We start from the raw sequence: 22,818 nt of genomic DNA on the forward strand, positions 1-22,818 counted from the left end.
TAGTTAAGAAGGATTTTTTCTTTGTGAACTGATTTCATTTGTTTTAGGAATACATTGGGGGTTTTCTTGTAGTTAGGTACAGTACTGAACTATAATAGTTAGGTACTAATTTACAGTAGTTGCTAACTGCACACCTTATTTCCAGGGGTGACAAGAAATAAAAATAATTGTAAATGGATGTAACAGAATACTTCTGGTGCATTTCAAGGCAAGCAAAGGACTAATTGTCATAGGTAGGAGTATACAATAAATGAACAATATCACAATGCATATGAAATAATAATCTAATTGTCTTTACAAGAACTGAAGGAACAGTTAAAGCATAAAAAATTATAGAAAATACAGTACAGTACTGTACTATGATTTTATATTCTCCATTAAGAGGAAAAGCTGTACAGTACAGTACAGTTTTGTGCTCTTTTATCATGTCTTTTAGTGTTCTCTTTTGTGTTTCTTGAAAAAGAAGCTTTACAACCACCACTTGTGCTTCAGCATTCAAATTTGACACCACAGATCAAGCTGATTTGTTTACATTTATCTTGCCCAGGCCTACCAACCCTCCCTAGTTGTGGCATTGTGGTTACTAAATGGTAACCTGAATGTACAATCTGCTAATGGAGTTTGACGAATCCATTTGTCAGGTTACTAAAACTTAACCCGACATTCGGGATTGCTCTTCGGACTTGCTGCCTGGAGTGTTTAAAAAAATAGCTTGATAGTGTTTCACACAAGAGTGTGGACAGATACTTTTTGAGATACTGTACCTGTATATTGTATTACTGTATTATATATGTGTGTTGTATTTTTTATTGCATATGTGTCAGTCAACGGAGATGAACCGTCGAAACACGGAGAAGTTAAAGGTGACAGACTCGCGTATCAACAAGCTGACGGAGGAGGTGACCCGCCTACGAGAGCTAAGCCGCAAGAGGAACCTGCCAGAGCGTGATGAACTAAACAAAAAGCTGAGTGCCGCCACCCAGACACTGCAGGAAAAGGAGAAGCAAATAGAGGTACATACATTCGGTCCAAAATGTATCTTTACGATTTGGTGTAAGAGAATAATTATGACAGAACTGAGGAAGGATTTTGACAATCTTACCAAGACAACAGGAGTCACCGTGTTCATTTTGTAATTCATCAGACTTCATCATAAAGATACATTTTGGAGTGAGTACGTTACTGACTACGTGTATCTTCTGATCAAGAAAGTTGATTAAATAACTCAGGTGTTTCATCCTGTAAATTGAAAGGTGAAGAATTAACTCAGGTACTGTATTTAATGGCGTTAATTACTGTAAAAAGGTGAACAAATAATTTACAAGAAAATATAAATAGCAGTAAAAAAGGTCGTCAAAATAGGAAGTTACCTGGTAATTTGGGGAGCCTAAACTTTTAACTTAAATAAGTTTTTCCATCATGGCAAAAAGTTTGTTTTAGGTTGAGGGCCTTATAAGGCTACTTCATGTTTCACTCTGTAAATGACCAGGTGCAGAATTTCTAAAACAAAAACCTGTAGAATTTATGGAGTTTTGTCTAGTAAGTGAAAGGGTGAAGAAATTAGGGAATTTCATCTTGTAAATGCAATGGCAAGGAATTTTCACATTATAAATGTAAATGCAGTGCAGGGTATAAATGTGAAGGAATATTTAAATAATGAGAAATTGGTTCACTACCTCACACCACTGACACAATCCCACATATATTTTGGACCTCTCACTCATGACATCTTTTGCCCGGCATGTAATACTTCCTCTTCTTACACTTGCTTAACTTAGTTTTAATGTCACATACAGTATTAAGTGTCATTCCATAAATTGTTCTGTACAGTATTACCTTTGGGAACTTTGCATTTCATTCTAAGACATGTAGGAACGGGTGAGGTCACAGGCGACACAACAATTGATCATGACTATGATATATACTACGTAAAGCACAAGAACAAAATATACCAGATTGAAAAATTAGGTCAAATAAGAATGAGCCAAGGTGGATGACCAAAAAACTTATATATGACATAGGAATAAAGAAAGGAATTTATAAGAAGTTAAAGGAAGGGGAGGAGCATCTCAGAGATAGGTATAATGAACTATCTAGGAATGTTAAGATAAATGTAAGGAAGGCAAAGAGAGACTACGAAATCAGGATAGCAAGAGAATCCAAGGCGAATCCCAAGGGATTTTTCCAGGTATATAGGACAAAGGTCAAGGACAAAGTGGGACCTTTAAAGTCAGAGAGAGGGGAAGTGATCGACGATAGTGAGGAAATAAGCAAAGCATTAAACAGCTACTTCTTATCAGTTTTCACAGAAGAAATTCACGAGGAAATTCCAGAGGTGGAACTAATATTTAGGGGAAATGAAGAAGAGAAATTAAGGAATATCACTATCAGAAAAGAGGATGGTCTTAAGAAGATAAATAAATTAAAGAAGACAAAATCCCCAGGGCCGGATGAAATTCTCCCTCGAGTTTTGAAAGAGTGTAAGAAACAAATTAGCGGACCCCTTGTAAATATATTTACTAAATCATTAGACACGGGAGTTGTGCCAGACTTGTGAAAACAGGCATATGTAGTACCCATATGCAAAAAGGGAGACAGAGCATCAGCGTCAAATTACCGGCCAATTTGTTTGACGTCAGTAGTGGGGAAATGTCTTGAATCAATTATAGCAAATACCATCCTATCGCATTTAGAAAAACAAATTAATCTACGACTCTCAAAGTGGATTTACAAAGGAAAAATCTTTTCTAACAAATCTGATGACGTTTTTTAGGAAAGTCTTCGAGGTAGTAGATAATGACGAAAATTACGATGTTATTTACTTAGACTTTAGCAAAGCGTTTGACAGAGTACTGCACATCAGAGGCTTCTGATAAAAGTTAAGGCTCATGGTATTGAAGGGAAAGTTTTAAATTGGATAAAATCGTGGCTCACCGATAGAACACAGAGGGTCAGCATAGATGGTGTTACATCTGAGTGGGGCTGTGTAACCAGTGGGGGTTCCCCAGGGGTCAGTACTGGGCCCACTTTTGTTCATAATCTACATAAACGATCTAGATACTGGGATCAGCAGTGACATAAGCAAGCTTGCGGATGACACCAAAATAAGGCAGCAGATTAATTCAGGGCAGGATGCAAATGCACTACAGGAGGATTTAAATAAACTGCAGGAGTGGTCAGAAAAATGGCAAATGAAATTCAACACCAGCAAGTGCAGCATACTTAATATTGGAAGAACAAATACTGTCAATGTACACAGCCTTAACAACATCAACCTAGAGAAGTCGACTTGTGAAAGAGACTTAGGGGTACTTGTAAGCCCGGACCTACGGCCTAGAAAACAGTGCGTTAATGTTCGAAATAAGGCAAAGAGAGTATTAGGTTTTATATCTAGAAGTGTAAGTGATAAGAGTGCAGAGGTCTTATTGCAACTATATCTTGCACTAGTCAGGCCGCACCTCGATTATGCTGTTCTGTTCTGGTGCCCTTATTATAGAATGAATATCAATTCACTGGAGTCGGTGCAGCGAAGAATGACGAAAATGATTCCGGGACTTAGAAACTTTCCTTATCAAGATAGGTTAAAGAAACTAAACTTGCATTCCCTAGAAAGACGAAGAGTGTGGGGAGATAGGATAGAAGTAATTAAGTGGGTGAAAGGAATCAATAAAGGAGATATAGATAAAGTTCTTATAATATTCGAGCAGGATAGGATTCGTAGCAACGGATTTAAGTTGGATAAGTTTAGGTTTAGGAGGGAGATAGGAAGGAACTGGTTCACAAATAGGGTGGTGGGCGAGTGGAAAAAGCTTAGCAACTTTGTACGAAGTGCTGGAACGCTGGAAAATTGAAAAAGGAGGCTAGATAGATTCATGGATGATAGAGAGTGGTAGGAACTCTCGACAGGAGCTGCCATGCAAAGGCCAACCGGCCTATTGCAGACTCCTAATGTTCTTATGTTTCTTATGCACTTGCCAGCAGTGTGTAACAGAGCTGTGACCGACCGCCCAAGTGGCTAACGAGCCGAACTTTGGTGAAGAGGATAAAAGTAAAAGTACTTGCAACTGCTGTGTATTGAATATACTATAAAACAGTTACATTATTTGACATTATTTCTTTCACTTAAAATCAGCCACACGAGTAGAACCATACTAACATATTATACCTTTAAACCCTAATGATCTCCAACACACTTTTTCAGTATCAAAACAACACTGACACTTGTGATCACTTATGTAGTCTTGTTTAGTGTACTTTTAAGTACAAATTATCAGTGTCAGTATTTCTTCCCTTACTGACGCCCATGACCACATGTGTTGAAATTATATTTACTATAATAAAATAATCTTTTACATCACTATTTTTCAGCTCCACTATCACATTAATATTTGTAACCACATGTTTGTTGTTACAGGAGCTGCAGCGACGCTCAGGTGTGATAGAGAAATCCCTGAAGCAGCAAGTACAGGCGGAGGTGGGTCGTCACAGAGCCACTGCCAGGAAGCTTTACAACCTTCAGTGTGAAAACCACAAACTTAATGACACTCTTATGGTCAGTCCACTATCATATTATTTGGTTGTAGGTCAAATGGGCCTACATAAATAAGGCCTAACCTGACTTTGCCGCTGCCACTGAGTTCCTTAAAGATTTGGATATGTTATGACTGAGGCCCAATTGGAATGAATCTTATTAGAAGTTGGCCTAATCCTTATACTGTACTGTAGTTAGTTTAGAGCCTATTATGACGAGGTTTAGTTCAGGCTTGAGACCCATTTTGACTAAACCCCAGTCCTATTGGTAATGTCATGTCAGGGACAGAGAGCCATTTGATTTTTTTTAATTTTCTTTCTCAGGAAGTCACAATAATTCAGCATGGTATAGCATATGACCAGATAAAAGTTATTTTTATTATGATTTGTTTCTTGATGAGAAAATGTGTATGGCAAATATTCAGACTAAAATTTTTTTATCACCATCATCACTCTTTTACAGTTATTTACCCTGCTTTTGTGGGTTAGGCTTGATTACCTGATGGCAGCTCTCCAAGCTGCAGTCTCTTGGAACCTTTCTTGTTGTGTTTTTATCTCAGATCATTTCTCATAACCTCTTCCCATGTCATTCTTGTCCTACCCCAAGCTCTCCTCTCTACCATATTTACTCCATTCTCTCCACAGAATCTTTTTTTTTTGCTTTTATCCTCTTCGCTGCTGATCGGCTCGTTAGCCACTTGGGCGGTCGGTCACGTCTCTGTTATGCACTGTTGGCAAGTATTGGGTATGTACTGGCTCTTGAATATATCGGTACCTGCTCCAGTGTTGGTCAAGCCTGGTCTTGAATGAGCTCACACTTGGTGTCGTCACAACGCTCAGTGGCTGATGGTTCCAAGAGTTCACAATTCTCACTCCGAAAAAGTTTTCCCTCACAGTTTTCTGGGCTTGTGGCTTCTACAACCTTGAGCTGTGACCCCTTGTGGGGTCACAGCCCCCTTACATGCTCATAAACTTCGATTAGGTCGCCTCTCGCCTGTCTAGTGTAAGCAAGGTAGTTGCAGGCATTCTAGTCTCTCTGGATAACTGAGGTTCCGTAGAGTAGGCACCAATCTGGTGGACCTACTTTGAACATTTTCAATCAATTGACAGTCTCTAACATACCTCAGGAACCAGATGGGGTGACAGTACTCCAGACAAGGAAACGCCTCACTCTTGAAGATTGTGGCGAGCGACGGACCATCCAGGTATCTAAACGACCTTCATAAAAGACCTACTAATTTCGTTGCCTGATTCACCTTCTCACAATGGCCCGAGAACTTAAGTTCATTGTTGACATACAGATTCAGGTCCTTTTCAGATTCGGTCTCAAATAATGCAGTTTCTTCGTCCCGTTGGAACATGCGATACGCCTCCTTACTGTTGATGCGTCCCAGGTGCATCATTTTGCACTTCGTGACATTGAATCTTAGCAGCCATTTCTTTGACCATTCGTGAATCTCATAAAGATCTTTCTGTAGCTCTTCACAGTCTGTTTGGTTCTTAATTTTCCTAAATAACTTGGCATTGTCTGCAAACGTTTGTATAGTGATGTACAGCTTCTGGCATATCATTTATGAAACAAACAAACATCAAAGGGCCCAATACACTGCCCTGTGGTATCCCGCTTGTCACAGGTACACAGGATGATTTCATACCATTTATCACCACACATTGTTAACAGTCATGCAGAAAGTCATGCTAGGACACTTCCCCAAATCCAGTACCCTTCCAGGAAAATAATTTGATCAATGCCTCCGTCTTATCCTCGTCAGAAAATGCATAACTACCATCTTCAATCCTCAGGTCCGATATGCCTACTCGTGTTTTTAATTTTGACTTTACGTAGTGGTAAAAAGTCATTAGGTTTGACTTGACCTTACTTGCAATCTGCCTCTGGAACTATTTTTCAGCCTTTCTACACTCTGACTTTGCTTGGTTCCTGGATGTGGCTACATCCTCCTGTCCTGCTTATCATTTATTCTAACCCACGCCTCAAAATCCTGTGTTTTCTTAACTTTGTCGACCGCCGCATGGTTCATGTGTAGCGGTCTCTTGTATTCCTGGAGGCACTGAGTTTGGTCTTGGGTATATATTTCTCGATCAAATGGTTAACTTTACTGGCTATGATATTCAGCGTAATATCTGTGTTCTTATTCCTAAATAAATCAGGCCAGTGTATACTTCTCATTTCCTCCCCCACCCTGTTGTAATTTCCTTTGTAATGTTTGAACCTGAACCTGGTTTTTTCATGAATCAAGTAACAGTTAAATTTGAAGGACAATGTTACGTGGTGGCTGGTGCCAACTGGGGCTAGGTGTTCCAGATTTGTCACCGTACCCTCCTCATTAGTTATAATGAGGTCCAGTGGTTTGGGTCTTTGCTCCCCTCTGTAGTGAGTTGGATCTTTAACCTGTTGGAATAGAAAATTATCTCTCAGAGTTTCTACAAAGAGTGGCTTGTTTATTTAGGTCGTTTGGCATAGACTCATTTCTCCAGTCGATGTCGCCATAATTAAAATCCTCCATGACAGGGAGGTGGCTTGTGTTTAGCGTCGTTTCATTGTCAATTAAGGCTGTTAAGTTCCTTTGGTTTAATATGCTATATCTTGGGGATCTGTAGATACATCCCACAATGAATAAGTCTCTCCCTTTCAGTTTAATTTTACACCACTTTGATTCTTCTAACATCCTCTCCCTGCACTCTCAGCTGGCTGGCTCTAAGGTCTCTCTAAGCATAGATAACCACACCCCTCTTGCAAATTTCTTATGAAACGTTCGTAAATGAGTCATATCCATCTATTTTGAACTCGCATTCCTCCGGTTCGATTCTCCTGTTCTTGTACAACAGTTTTACAACACCTACTACAGCATATCAGGTTGATGTACCCTCAGTAGTTTTTCAAACTCCGCTGTCTTGTCAAGGAACGTGTCAGTATTAGTGTACATGACTTTCAAGCCGAAAATTTTCCTCGGTAATGTCTCGGTAGCTGCCTCGTTTACTGTATCCCTTGTGTTTTGTGGGGTGTGATCAGAGATGACATTATTTACATGGCACTCGCCGCCTCCTGGGTGGGAGGTAGAGCGCATGGGGGTGTCCCACTGCCCCCTGGCTCTGAACTGGTGCACTTGCTTCCACTACATTCCCCCTGTATATAACCCAAGTGCGTCTGTCCCAGCTCCTCATCGATTCCTACCCCGTCTGCTTCAATCACTCAAGGAGTTTTATGTGCTGTTCCCTCTGCATTACCGTGCGATCTGGGTTTATGAATATACCCTGAAATGTATCGCTCCTTGCTCACTCACTCACTAGTGTGATCCTGAGGGGGCGGGGCTTGTCCTCCTGCCTTTATCCCAGCCTCCTCACATCCTGAGTGGGAGCTGATAACTTCAGAGCCTCACCACAAATATTCTGAATTTTCAACTTATTGTGAGTTTTTCTAGTTTCAGCTTCCTCCGACTGGCTCTCAGGGACTTCGAACACAATTACTGTATGTTGTTCCTGTGCTTGGAATGTTTCCATTAATGGTGGTTAATGGCACGAAATCATCATCTGTACCTGTCTCAAGCGGGGTACCACAGGGCAGTGTATTGGGCCTGCTGTTGTTTGTTTGTTTCATAAATGACATGCCTGACGCTGTACACTCCTCCATACAAATGTTTGCGGATGATGCCAAGTTATTTTGGGAAATCAGGAACCAAGCGGACTGTGAAAAGCTGCAGAAGGATCTTTGTGAGCTTCAAGAATGGTCGGAGAAATAGCTGCTGAGATTCAATGTCACGAAGTGTAAGAGGATGCACCTGGGACGTACCAACGGTAAGGAGGCGTATTGTACGTCCCAACGGGATGAAGAAACTGCACTATTTGAGACTGAATGTGAGAAGGACTTAGGTGTGTTTGTTGACAATGAGCTGAAGTTCTCGGGCGATTGCGAGAAGAAGGTAAATCAGGCATTAATTATAAAGTCTTACAAGAAGGTCGTTCAGATATCTAGACGGTCCGTCCCTCGCAACGATCTTCAAGAGTGAAGTGCTTCCCCATCTGGAGTACTGTCACCCCGTCTGGTCCCCGAGATATGCTAGGGACTGTCAGTTGGTTGAAAATGTTCAAAGGAGGGCCACCAGACTGGTGCCTGCACTTCGGCACCTCAACTACCCTGAGAGATTGGAGCGCCTGAACTTGCCTAGCTTATACTACAGACAGGCAAGGGGCGACCTAATTGAGGTGTACAAGCATCTCAAGGGGCACTACTCAGTCGAGTGTCCTTACCTGGAGCTGGCGGATGCTCGCCCCACAAGGGGTCACAGCTCAAGGTTGAAGAAGCCGCAAATCCAGAAAACTGTGAGGGCAAACTTTTTCGGAGTGAGAGTTGTGAACTCTTGGAACAATCTGCCAGAAAGTGTTGTGACAGCACCGAGTGTGAGCTCTTCCAAGACCAGACTTGACCAACACTGGAGCAGGTTTAGGTACATTCAGGAGCCGGTGCATGCCCAGTACTTGCCAACAGTGCATAACAGAGATGTAACTGATCGTCCAAGCGGCTAACGAGCTGATCAGTGGTGAAGAGGATAAAAGTAAAAGTAAAGTATATCATTAGGTCTACTAGTTGTCAGCTCTTCAACACACTTCTGCAGAGTCCCTAGCTGCATTACTCTCCGTCACCTTTTGTGACCCTGCTGCAACCTGAGCATCGCTCCTCTGAACTACTGTACTTCCTCTTTTCTGTCAGCTACTTCCCCAGCCTTAGTGTGGATCTCTTTCTCAACCTGCTCCAGCTTGGGAACCAACATGGATTTAGCTTCCTCTCTTATTGTCTCCAAGTATCTTTTTCTCCCGTGATCTTCAAACATCTCGTTTACTTTGATTTTGCAGTCAGGGCAATACCAGCAAGAGCCTTCATGTTTTACCACATTCTGCATCATCTTAAATGCTGTTAAGCCCAGACCCACACCATTTACATCAGACGTCGCCTTTGCAGTAACTGCATGTCAACAAACTTCCTGGTAATGCTGGGGCTTTAGCCCCTGATTCCCTATGCGTACACTGTATTTCACTATGAATGGTGGATCACGTGCACAATCACTGTCCTTTAGGAAACACAAAAAAAATTCTTTGTGGTGGCAACAATGCCTTCAAGACAGTTCGGCTTTTTTTTTAACTATTATTTACTTATGTTCTCTTTTCCAGTTCTCATCAACGAATTTATCTTTATGTACTATCACTATGTTCACTGTATCTCCCTATGAATGGTGATCATAATCACAATTACAGTCCTTGAGAAAACACACTCACAAAAGAAAAACTTTGTGGCACAAATAATATGTATTGGCTACTACCAGGCACTGGTGCCTGATTGCTAGCCCAATTTAGTTTTTCACTACAGTTTATTTTTAGTCTCCACCAAGGTCACTGTTGTCACTATGGACTGTCTTAAGAACATAAGAATGGAGGAGACTGCAGCGGGCCTATTGGCCCATACTGGGCAGTCCCATTTACACCCAACCCCTATTGCTCATATATCCACCCAACCTATGTTTGAAGCTATCCTGTGTATGCGAGTTAATGATGATATTTGGTAACTTGTTCCACTCGTCCAGTACTCTTATTTCCAAACCAATGTTTACCTATTTCGCGCCATAAGGCACAATACAGGTACTACAGTACACTCTCTGATCGGCATTTGGATGGTCAGTCATAGCCATGAATGCAACTTATTTAAAAAAATTGAATAAAACTTGTCATGTGGCAATGATTTTGTGGTTGTATATTGTTCTCTCAATACCCAGCTGCCCTCTAAGCTCTGGACAGGGTTTCCTCCCCCTGCACCCTCACCTGGCTGGCTCTAAGCTCTAATAGGAGGGGGATGTGTTAGGTGAGTGTTTGTCAGATTTAATGGCAAGATTCTACCATCTATAAGAATTTTCTAAGCATTAAGGACAGTTTATTATATATAAAATTACTAGTTTTATTAATATTATCATCATTGCATCTTGATGACACAACTTAGTGTCAAGGATCTTGATTTAAAGCCCATGACTCAGCTGCATTCAGTGCCTGCTTGGGGTGGGAGTGCAGAGTTGTAACGTAGCTCAATAAATTTACTTGAATACTGTATTCAAGTAACATTTTTTTGGTATTTGTTTTTTAAAAATTACTCATATTTTTTAGTACTTTTACTTTTACTTAAGTATGGTTTCTGATACCTTTACTCCTATACAATTGAAAAAAAAATGTTCCTTGTTACATGCAAACTAATAATATACTTTTGTATTAATTAACCAAAGTAAAAGAGTTGTGTGGGTGAAGGGTATGGTGTAGGTGGAGCTGTGAAGGGGACAGTGTGGGGAGACATCACGCAGTCACATACCTAGAGGGTCTCGTAAGGTGAGGTGACGTCAGGTCAGGTGGCAGTGGCCATGACAGCAGACTTTCCCTTTGATCTTTTTGTGTCTATTAGCACCTTGACCAACCACCCCACTTAGCTTACCCTCTTATCTCCCTCCCCCTCCCTCCCCCTCCCCCATCGAATCCCCTAAAACTATATCTTGCGCTTGTGAGACCTCACTTGGATTACGCAGCTCAATTCTGGTCACCTTATTACAGAATGGATATAGAATCCTTGGAAAGAATTCAGAGGAGAATGACAAGGCTAATCCCGGGCATTAGGAACCTTGAGTACAGAGACAGGTTAAAGCATCTTAATCTGCACTCCCTCGAGAGACGTAGAGTGAGAGGCGATATGATAGAGGTGTATAAATGGAAGTCAGGGCTGAACAAAGGGGACATTACAAAGGTACTCAAACTATTCAACCAGGAGCGAACTCGTAACAATGGTTTTAAATTAGACAAATTTAGATTTAGTCGCGAAATAGGTAAAAACTGGTTTGGTAACAGAGTAGTGGATGAATGGAACAAGTTACCAAATATCATCATTAACTCGAAAACGCTGGATAGCTTTAAACATAGGTTGGATGCTCATATGAGCAATAGGGGTTGGGTGTAAATGGGACTGCCCAGTATGGGCCAGTAGGCCCGCTGCAGTTTCCTCCATTCTTATGTTCTTATGTTCTCTTCTCCCTCGCCTTCTTTCATGGGCTTGGTTATCCGTTAGACATCAGTAGCTCTTTGCAGATACCTGTACCTAAAATGAATTTCAAAAATGCTGTGATTCAAAAATGCTTAACATAATTTCATCTTAGATAAAAAGCCTGCATCTATACATACAGTATGTGTGAGACTGAGTGTATTCAAAATTCTGCTTAAATAACTAAGTTACCATTGCCCCCCAGCAGATGCCAGATGTGCCAGATGTTATGTGGTGCGAAAAATTTAGCCACCCATCAATTAGAATCAAATCGTGACGTCACAGCTACACCCCCCCAATTAGTCACAGTTCACAGTGAGTTTTAGTCAGACTCGGTCACTATGGAGGCAGCAGTCATTCACAAACTCAACTGAAGGAGCTTGGTAGCTACTTGGCATGTCCAGGGGATGGACTGGAGCTACTGAGGTCTTTCCCAACATTATGTGACTTATCTCTCGAGCTTAACATCTCACTACCTGCATCTGCTGCTTGTGAGCGCCTGTTTGTTATTTATTATTCAATTTCAATTTTCAATTTCAATAGCTTATTCCTTGATAGAGGAAGCGGGATCCTAGTGCTGTCACTAGGTACCCCTGTACAATAACACCAGAAGCATCTGGCAAGTGTCGCAAGTATATACAGTATAAATATTATAAAGGGGCTTACTAAAGCCTAAGGAAGGAAGGATATTCCTTTAACACATTATCAATATTATTTACATAATATCTGGCCAGTATGGGGAGGATCATCGTGTCTCCGTCACGGGGTCGTGGAGGGGTGGTCCAGCAGGCGTCACAAGCGTTGTGTGTGGGGACATCTTAGGAGGTAGTGGATAAGGATGCGGCTGTCGGGTCTTCTGCATAATGCACAAGAGCGTTGCTCAGGGGATGCGGGGATACCAATCTATTATTCAATGAATTTATTACACCCCAGGGGGCAACAAGCCTAGTCACAAGACCATACGGACAGACACTATTACATTGGTACTAGTGTCTAGCAGGACATGCTCTGTCTTGTGATATGGAGACAATATTGATAGGATTTAAGGAAAATGGGAGTTAGCACCCAGCAAAGCATGGGTAGTGTACAATAATTAAATCTAAATTACTACGAATAAGTAGGTGGTAACATATAGTGCAGTGGTTCTCAACCTTGTTTGCCCCATGCACCCCTTTCACCACATGTCAGAATGTCATTCCCCCCTCCTTTCCAAGATTGTCTGCCTCAAAAAGTGCATTCCAAATAATATGCATATAATACTGAAAATCCTTTATTTTTTCCATATTAGTACGTACATATACATTTACAATTTTACATGGATTATTTTTATAGTGGAGTTTTACAAATTAAATGCCAATTGAAAATGTTGATGGATTTATAAAACTTGAATAAAAGTAAAATAGGTTTTTTTTATTTATAATGAATTACTTAACAGACTGAACTGAAGCATAATGCAATAAACAAAAAGTTCAATAGAATACCAGGATATTGTAAATTTGTAATTAATTTTATTCAGATGAAGATTACAGTCAATGAGAAGCCTGTGATTGTTTTTTCTTCGCCAATTCTGGGATACGCGGAGGAGTGCTTGAAAGGGCACAACGCAGGTCATTTTCTACCTCTAATCTACTACGTTGCTTCGTTTTAATTTGCAACAGAGTTGAAAAGCCTGACTCCCAAAGATATGTCGACACAAACGGAAGCAATGCACGGATAGCTCTTTCTGCCACTTTTGGGTAGGAATCGCACATCAAGGGCCAAAATTCTGTGATTGATTTCTCATCGAACATATCTCTTGCTCCCGAATCAGTTTCCCCCCTCCTGAAAACCTGAATTCCCCCCCTGGGGGGAATTCCCCCCTGGTTGAGAACCCCTATATTATATTATAGTGGTTAGTGACTCTCCCTGTGGTAGAAGGTCCCTGACAGTGGGACAGTCAAGGTTTTAGTGTTGAAGGGTGCAAGCGTTGAGAGTTTACAGGAAGAGAAGTGCACGTTATCCCCCGCCTACTTTACTTTTACCTGTATCCTCTTCACCAATGACCGGCTCGTTAGCCGCTTAGGCGATCGGTCAATTTGTACTACGCACTTCATTGTCATCCTTAATATCTATTTAATTCATATTACGCTACATAACATTCAAATCCACCGCGCTTGTAGAGAGTCATAGAAAACAGTAGAAAACAGGAAACTTTTGCGTCTCTGTAACAAAGCGTGTTCGGCACTAGGGCCTTCGTTGTTGAGCGGCAGAAATTGGACAGTGATTACATAAGAACATCACGATCGTCTTAGTGATGTGAAAGTGTAAATCGATGTAGGACTTTTAATGCTAGATGCGATTATAAATTTGAAAACGCGATCTCCACCGAGTTGGAGGTACAGCCCAGGTCAAGAGGCCTACTATACTGCCCATTCTGGGGTCACTAAACGTAAGAGGATAAATCTACTCTTAATTTTAAGGCCGCTGCCACCAGACCCCCTGGACAGTATGGTGCTTGTTTAGGTAGCTGGCAGAGCAAGCCGGGCATTGGGTTGGGTTTTTCATTGACCAAATCGAGAGTGGGAAGAAGGGTGAAACCAATCATGACTTAACTAATTTATTCCTTATAAAATCATATTGCATCCAGTCACAATACAAAAAGAGTTGACCGTCATCAGAATAACTACTATTATGTTCACTACACTTCACATCAGTACACGCCCTTCATCAAGTAACTACTATTATCATCTTCATTCTTCATAACAACCAATGACCTCCTTACCTCGGTCATTCCTTCTTACCACAACGCCCAACACATCAGACTGCACCACAAGTTATATTATAGTGTAAGGATCTCTTTTTTCACTATTTCATATTTCTCATTTATTCTTCTTTTCTATATACTTGCTTCATATCTATATTTTCTATTAATCTTCTTTTCTATACTTTATTCCTTCTATCATATATATTATTGTATTTTCTGAATTTCATGTCCTCACTTTCTCTCAATTATATCCTGCTTTAGTTATATTCTATACCATGGATTAGTCTGGGAAACCATGTCAGTTTTATTATAACATTTATTATGCTGACCACGGTAGCCTGCCACCACCCAGACTTTTATTAGAATATAACATATCTCATTGAATTGTTAGGTAGCGTGCTTCTAGGCACGTGAGTTACAATAGTTATTTTCTGAGAACCCATAGGTAGAAAGACTAGAGTGGTGATACTCGTAGTTTACTAATTCAATATATATTAACATAAGGAGTGAACAAGATGTTAAATAAGTGCACTCAGACAAGACTGGACCTCTTAGGTCTTACTTTACAATTCATAAAATAGATCTTCAATTACTTATTACATCATTAATCAACTGTTATATTATTTCTTTGACAAATAAGGAGGTTATTTTACACGCTCAGATAGGACTGGACCCTTGGGTTTTACTTTTACATGTAGCAAAATAAATCTTTAATTCTTGGTTACAACATTAAACAATCATTATATTATTTCATTGTCAATACAGATACTGTAGTTATATGACACACTTGACAATATCCCAAATTAAGATATTATTTAGCACATCATGTTATTTCGGAATGAACAACATGGCACTTTAACTAGAACTCAGTTGGTAGCACATATGAATGATGTACTCAAGTCACAACCTATAAAACCAATGTTATTACTGGTCATACCAGTACTGGTTCCATGCCTGGTATCCTTAGGTCGCTCCACGTGGTGACCACGAAACACACACTCATGTTCTCCTATCCTGGGTGGTGATATGTAGGGTATCCACAGATTCACAGTGGAGGTGGCATAATGGCCATAAGCAGAACACACCACACCCGGTGGGTTCCTCACAGTGGAGCAGTGGTGGTTGCTCGGCCGATGCTCTGGGCGCGTACATGTTTTGGTGAGAAGTCGGGCGGCACTGAGAATAATGCCTGAGCAGTACCGGATTTAGACCTGTGGAGGCCCATGGGCAGCCTCTTTGTGGAGGCCCCCCTCCTTATAACTACCCAAGAGGGTGGGGTGGCGAGTGAAGCGAGCCTAAACATTTTGAAATTTGAACACTTCTTTGGAGAATTTTGAAGCCATATGCAGTTATATTGAGGAAATTAGAACATTGAGAAATTTTTAATTAACTGTATATTTATTGATAGTGTACAATTTCCCAAAACACACACACACACACACACAAGTGTGTGCGTGTTTATGTTGGGAATTTGTTCACATGAATTTTAAAGAATGAAAATAAAAATAATCCAAATGAATAAACAAATAAATAAAATATTGTAATATGTGGAGGCCCCCAGATTGTGGAGGCCCCTGGGCAGCTGCCCACTTTGCCCACTCCTGAATCCGGCCCTGTGCCTGAGGGGCTTTTATCACCATACACTATTTTTGTTTTTATCCTCTTCGCCACTAATCGGCTCGTTAGCCGCTTGGGCGATCGGTCACGTCTCTCATTACTTTTCCTTTTCATTTATCTTCTTCAACAAAAGATCGGCTCGCTAGCCGCCCGGGCGATCGGTCACGTCTCTGTCACGCACTGTTGACAAATACTGGGCATGCACCGGCTCCTGAATGTACCTGAACCTGCTCCAGTGTTGGTCAAGTCTTGTCTTGAAGGAGCTCACACTCGGTGCCGTCACAAAACTCTCTGGTAGATCGTTCCAAGAGTTTACAACCCAAACTCCGAAAAAGTTTGCCCTCACAGTTTTCTTGACTTGCGGCTTCTTCAGTCTTGAGCTGTGACCCCTTGTGGGGCGAGCGTCCGCCAGCTCCAAGTAAGGACACTCGACTGAGTAGTGCCCCCTGAGATGCTTATACTGTACACCTCAACTAGGTCCCCCCTTGCCCGTCTGTAGTATAAGCTAGGCAAGTTCAGGCGCTCCAATCTCTCAGGGTAGTTGAGGTGCCGAAGTGCAGGCACCAGTCTGGTGGCCCTCCTTTGAACATTTTCAACCAACTGACAGTCCCTAGCATATCTCTGGGACCAGACGGGGTGACAGCACAGTACTCCAGATGGGGAAACACTTCACTCTTGAAGATCGTTACAAGGGACGGACCGTCTAGATATCTGAACGACTTTCTTATAAGACCTAATAATTTATTTGCCTGATTTACCTTCTCGCAATCCGAGAACTTCAGCTCATTGTCAACATACACACCTAGGCCCTTCTCACATTCAGTCTCAAATAGTGCATGTGGGAGACTAAGGTGGTCCTTACACTCAGGGGTAAAGGAAACACACTGATGTCAAGTCCGTAAGTTCTATTTCTGGTACAAACACAAAAAGGAGTTAAGACAGGGGTAAACAGCGTCCTGTCTTGGAATCTCTTTGGGTATCTCACTCTGCGCATGCGCGTACACCGCGTATGTGCCCAAAACCTGAACTAACACTTGGTGACAAAAGGGAGTATGATTATAAAACATATAATACAGAGACCTGAATCAATAATGGTAAATAGTACAGTTACATATTACAGCCATATTCGTCTCATATATCTACACCTCCCTCCCCCTCACGCTCGTAGTGCAATCTCGAGCGGACTCTTTTTCCAGGAGCCTTTGAGAGTGACGTGGGAAAACTGGGGGGTCACTGAATGAGGACTTACTTTTCTCGTCCAAGCAAGGGTTCACAGGGATGTGGGGGAGGGGTTCACCACTAGAGGACGGTACTGAACGAAGAAAGCGGCGATTCCGCCACCATACCCGACCACTAGGGAGACGGACCTCGTAATCCCTGGTCTTGCCGCAGCCCATGACAACCCCGACCTTGTCCCAGCGGTGAGACGTCGGGTCTTGAACCCGAACTGTTTGCCCGATACTCAACCTGGGAAGGGGTCGGGCGTGCTGATCGTACTGTGCCTTTACCTGGTCAGCACGGGCGGCTGCACGACGATCGCAGTCCTCGGTCTTGGCCTGCCACTCCCTCGAGAAGGACTCAGGATGGGCAGGGACACATGACCGTAGTGGGTGGCCGTATAACATCTGTGCTGGGGAGCGACCTGTGAAGTTGGGGGTATTCCGCAATTCCAATAAACCCCGGTCAAACTTCTCACAGTCAATGTTGCCTGAGGGTGCCGTCTTGAGGATGAGATGCTTGACGGACTTTACGGCAGCCTCGGCATGTCCATTGGACTGGGGATAATGTGGCGAGGACACCACATGATAAACTCCCCATCGCTCCATGCAGTCCCGGAAGTCGTTGCTGGTGAACTGGGGCCCGCCGTCAGTCCTCAGGCGGAGAGGGACACCAACTTCCCGGAAGTAGCGACAGAACATACGTACTGTATGAGAGGCAGTAGTGTTGCCTCCGCAGGGAACGACAACAGGCCACCCTGAGAGCCGGTCGGCGATGACGAGAAAGGACTTTCCCGCCACAACGAAGAAATCCGCAGAGACGGACTCAAAGGGCCTCGTAGGGTTGTCGTTGTTCATGAGGGGTTCCTGCTGCTGACTAGGCTGCAGCACCTGGCATGGCTTGCAGACTTGAACGGAACTAGCGATGTCGGAGTCGATGCCTGGCCAAAAAACAGCTTGTCTCGCCCGGCGCTTCGTAGCTTCCACACCCCTGTGGCTGTCGTGCAGGTGGGCTAGGGTGCGGCGGCGGGGGGCGGCAGGAACCACAACTCTTGCTCCATACAAGACGAGGTCGCCATCAGCATAGAGGTCGTCCCGCATCTTCCAGTATGGGAGTAAAGAGCTGTGTAAGTCGTACCGGTTGGAGGGAAATCCCGAGGTCACGCAGTTCAGTAGACGGATGTACAAAGGGTCCGCTCTTGCCGCGGCTCGGAGTTCCTGAAGAGTCCTGTCGGCGTCCTGTGGTGGAGACTCTTCTGAGATGACGGCGTTCACGGTCACTACGGTCCTGAGGTGTGCAGTAGCATCAGCACATGCGATCTCGTCCTCTGGTGTAGGGTGGCTGACTGGGGCTCGTGATAAAGCATCAGGGATGCAGAGCAGCTTGCCAGCACGCCACACAGCTGTGAAGAGGTAGGGCGAGATCTTCTCCTTAAGGCGTTGGAGGCGGGGATTCTCGACCGCATCCAAGGAGTAGTGGTTCAGGATCGGGATGAGTGGCCGATGATCCGTCATGAGGTTGAAGTGTTGTAGGCCGATCAGATACAACCTACATTTGGACATGGCCCAGACGGCAGCTAACAGCTCCAGTTCGATGGTGGCGTAGCGAGTCTCGGCGTCAGTGAGAAACCGAGAGCCACACTGAACCAGACGAAGGCGTCCATTGCTGTGGTCCTGTAGCAGAGCGTATCCAATCCCGTAGAGGCGAGAGGCATCAGTCTGGAGGACAACTGGCAGGGCCGGGTCGAAGGAAGCGAGAACAGGTGGGCTAAGGAGAGCTGTCTTGACGCGACGGAATGCCTCATCATGGTCAGCTGTCCAGGTGAATGTTCTCTTGGGGCTCATCAGGGGGCGTAGAGGCTGTGCTGCAGCGGCGATGTCGGGGGTGAACTCAGCCAACTGGTTTACCAGGCCCATGAACGAGCGGAGGTCAGTCAGGTTGGCAGGAGTTGGGAAGTCCCGGATCGCGCTGACCTTTCCAGGATCAGCTGAGATGCCCTTGCCTGAGAGGGTGTACCCACAGAAGTTCACATTAGGTGCTGCGACCACAAACTTATCCTTGTTGAGGGTGATCCCGTACTTGCGGCACCTGGTGAGCATCTGGTGAATATGCTCAAGATGCGTGGAGTAATCCTCGTCATATAGGAGCACGTCGTTGATGACCTTGACACAGTTCGCCACACCCTGAAGGGCCATGTCACCACGGAGGCAGAAAGCATCGCCAGTAGCCGCGAAACCCATAGGTCCTCTGCAGTGCTGAAATCGGCCGTACGGTGTGATGAATGTCGTGAGGTGCTGATCTTCTTCCGCAAGTTCCATCTGCCAGTACCCACATAAGGCATCTGCTGTAGTAAAGTACCTTGCCTTCGGGTCCACACTGCGTATAGCGGCGAAGGGTGTCGGTGAAGGGTGGGTCGGGCGGGAAACTTGGCTATCCAGCTTGGTGAGGTCGACGGTGATACGAACTCCAGTAATGTTCTTGGCGACTGCTACCATGGGGTGACACCAATCCGAGGGGTCGCCACCAGCAGGCTTAATGATCCCCTGGGCTACCATAGAGTCGAGTTCCTTCTTAACTTGGCTCTGAAAAGCGAAGGGTATCTGTCTCGGTGTGTGGATGGCGAAAGGTACTGCGTCATCCTTCAGGTGTATTCTCATGGGGGAGCCAGCCATTGGCTTGAGTGGAGCCGTCTTGAGGTCCTCCTTGGAAACCAGCACGTCCTTGAATTGCAGTAGGAAGAACTCCCTGGCTGCAGAAGGTGACGTATTGGGTGGGAGGGGCAGCTCCTTGCACCTGTTGACATGTTTTATTTCCAGAATTGGCTTAGGGAAGTCTGAAGATATTATGGCCAACTCTTGACAGTGGTCATAAGACAGTAGTGGCATCTGAACACCTTTGTGGACCTGAATCCTGGCAGAACATGACTGCTTACCTAGAGTGAGGGTAGCCTGAAATGTACCCAGAGCAGGTGCCATTGTAGAACCGTCTGCGGTGAGCGTTGTAGAAGTTGACGGTGGTTGCAAGCTGCTCCTAGGGATCCGCAGAATGTCGAGGTGTCTTGTGCCGATGACTGTGACGTCCGCACCTGTGTCAGGAAGCATCTGGATACGGGATGTAACGTCGCCGTATGACAGGTGAACACAGATGGGCTGAGGTGTCTTGCTGACAGGGGAAGAAGAGGATCTCACGCGACGACAGCGCTTGTTCTTCACCGCCTGAGACTTGCAAGTAGTATTATTCTTCTTCTGTGACTGACAGCATTTGTCATAGTGTCCAATGCGGCTACAGGAGCGGCACTGAGCGTTGTTGGCAGGGCACTTCAGTGTCCTAGCCAAATGACCACGACGGCCACAGTTATTGCAGGTGCTGTCAGCGGCAGGGTATTCAGAACCATGCCGACGAGCACAATACTGGCAGGAATGACCTGGCGTCGAAGTCTGAAGTGATGCTGAAGATTGATGCGAAGCTGAAGTCGGATGTGAAGCTGAAGTCCGGTCACGTCCTTTGTTCTTCTTGTATGCGGAGATGGCACACAGCTGGTTAGATGGAGCACGAATGGCAGAAGTCGCACTTCTGGTGGCTTCGTAAGAGCAGCAGGTGGTGACAACATCCTGCAGAGAAGAGGCAGTGTCGAGGGAGATAAGCTTCTGAATTAACTCTTCGTCCCGCACGCCCATGAGGATAATCATCTTCAGCTGTGTTTCCTCACAAGTCAACGAGTTCCCAGGACAAACGTCAACCTCCTCAGCGATGCGTCTGAGCCGTACGTAAAAATCGGCAAACGACTCACCCTCCAGCTGCTTACAACTGAGAAGTTCTCTCCTACGGAGAGCTTCGTTACGGAGGCCCTTGATATGCGTCTGTAAAGCATCCAAGACGTCCTTCACAGTCTTGTCTGTGTCGTGGGGAATTTGCAGGGTGTGCTCCAGGATACGTTGCGTCTCTAGGGTGAGACACATCCTCATCTGGATCAGCTGTTTCTCCCTAGGCAACCTTGATAAATCGATCATCATCGAATAATCGTCCCACCTCCGACGCCATTCACGGAATACCTGGAACGAGGCATCAGCTTGGAGTGGCTGTGGACTCTGAGCGAGTGCTTTTTGTGGGGGGGGCAAAGAAGTTGAAGAGGACCCTGCAGGTGCACCTGTGGACGAAGAGGCAGGTGTAGTAGCTGCTTGAAGGTTAACAGGTGCCAACAACTCGATAATGGCACTGAATCTGGGTTGTTGACGTCTGTGATTCTCTTCATGTCTTCGTTCATTGTCTTCCTGTCGCCTCCTGATGTCGTCTTGTCGTCGGTTTTCTTCCAAAAACTGAATTAAATGAAGGAAGTCGACACCTGTGGCAGATTGCGGACGTGTGTAGTGGGGGCTAAGGGTGGGTGGGGCCGCTTGATCCACTTTCCGATCCACTTGGAGTCCACTTACTGCACCGACATCCGTCTGAGGTAGGGCTTGTTGGGTATCTGAAGAAAACCCAATAAATTCCTGATCTTCCATATGGCCTGGTTTATTTCTCTCACAATTACTGTAATTAATAAGTGAGCAGAAGAGCAATCGTCTTTAAATGGAAGATATCTGCGAGCGTCTGTGTGTGTGTGTGCGTTCGTTCGTGCGTGCATGTACTCTGGGCAGGCTGGCTAGCGGGCTGGTGGTTACAGCAACTCCTCTCGCTGGCTCACTCAGTGCCAGTCGAGACATGAACGGGGGTGGATGTCAAAGCTTGAGCTCTCCCATAGGTCTTAAAAAGGCTCCCCTCTTTTGTAAAAAGTGCAGGAACACGGGGAAACACTTTAAAGACACTAAAGGGCACACACAACACTGAAAAAGCACTTCACAACACTGCACTGTAAATCCAGGAATATCGTGTTGAGGTACGCGCCGAGATCCACTCGACAAGAGAAGTTGACAAGATGGCGGCCCCGAGAGAGATTCTGTGTCCACTCCAATTCTGAATAATGTGATGTCCCAGCTAAACACTGCGCCATGTGGGAGACTAAGGTGGTCCTTACACTCAGGGGTAAAGGAAACACACTGATGTCAAGTCTGTAAGTTCTATTTCTGGTACAAACACAAAAAGGAGTTAAGACAGGGGTAAACAGCGTCCTGTCTTGGAATCTCTTTGGGTATCTCACTCTGCGCATGCGCGTACACCGCGTATGTGCCCAAAACCTGAACTAACACTTGGTGACAAAAGGGAGTATGATTATAAAACATATAATACAGAGACCTGAATCAATAATGGTAAATAGTACAGTTACATATTACAGCCATATTCGTCTCATATATCTACAGTGCAGTTTCTTCATCCCGTTGGGACATATGGTACGCCTCCTTACCGTTGGTACGCCCCAGGTGCATCCTCTTACACTTCGTGACATTAAATCTCAGCAGCCATTTCTTCGACCATTCCTGGAGCCCACAGAGGTCCTTCTGCAGCTCTCCACAGTCCGCTTGGTTCTTAATTTCCCGAAATAACTTGGCGTCATCGGCAAACATTTGTATGGAGGAGTGTACAACTTCAGGCATGTCATTTATGAAACAAACAAACAACAGCGGGCCCAAAACACTGCCCTGTGGTACCCCACTTGTGACAGGTACTGATGACGATTTCGTGCCATTAATCA

General features: G+C 44.2%; 1 protein-coding gene across 1 annotated transcript in view; it reads left to right on the top strand.

Moving 5' to 3' along the window:
• Positions 1 to 22,818, top strand: part of LOC121872044 — an 82,213-nt gene that overhangs the window by 26,893 nt on the left and 32,502 nt on the right. The window contains exons 3-4 of the mRNA XM_042374709.1: positions 825 to 1,013; positions 4,415 to 4,552. Coding sequence (XP_042230643.1) covers positions 825 to 1,013; positions 4,415 to 4,552 — 327 coding nt within the window. The remainder of the gene's footprint in view (positions 1 to 824; positions 1,014 to 4,414; positions 4,553 to 22,818) is intronic.

Source organism: Homarus americanus, unplaced genomic scaffold (assembly GCF_018991925.1).
Source record: "Homarus americanus isolate GMGI-L3 unplaced genomic scaffold, GMGI_Hamer_2.0 scaffold51476, whole genome shotgun sequence".
Classification (NCBI taxonomy): Eukaryota; Metazoa; Arthropoda; class Malacostraca; order Decapoda; family Nephropidae; genus Homarus; species Homarus americanus.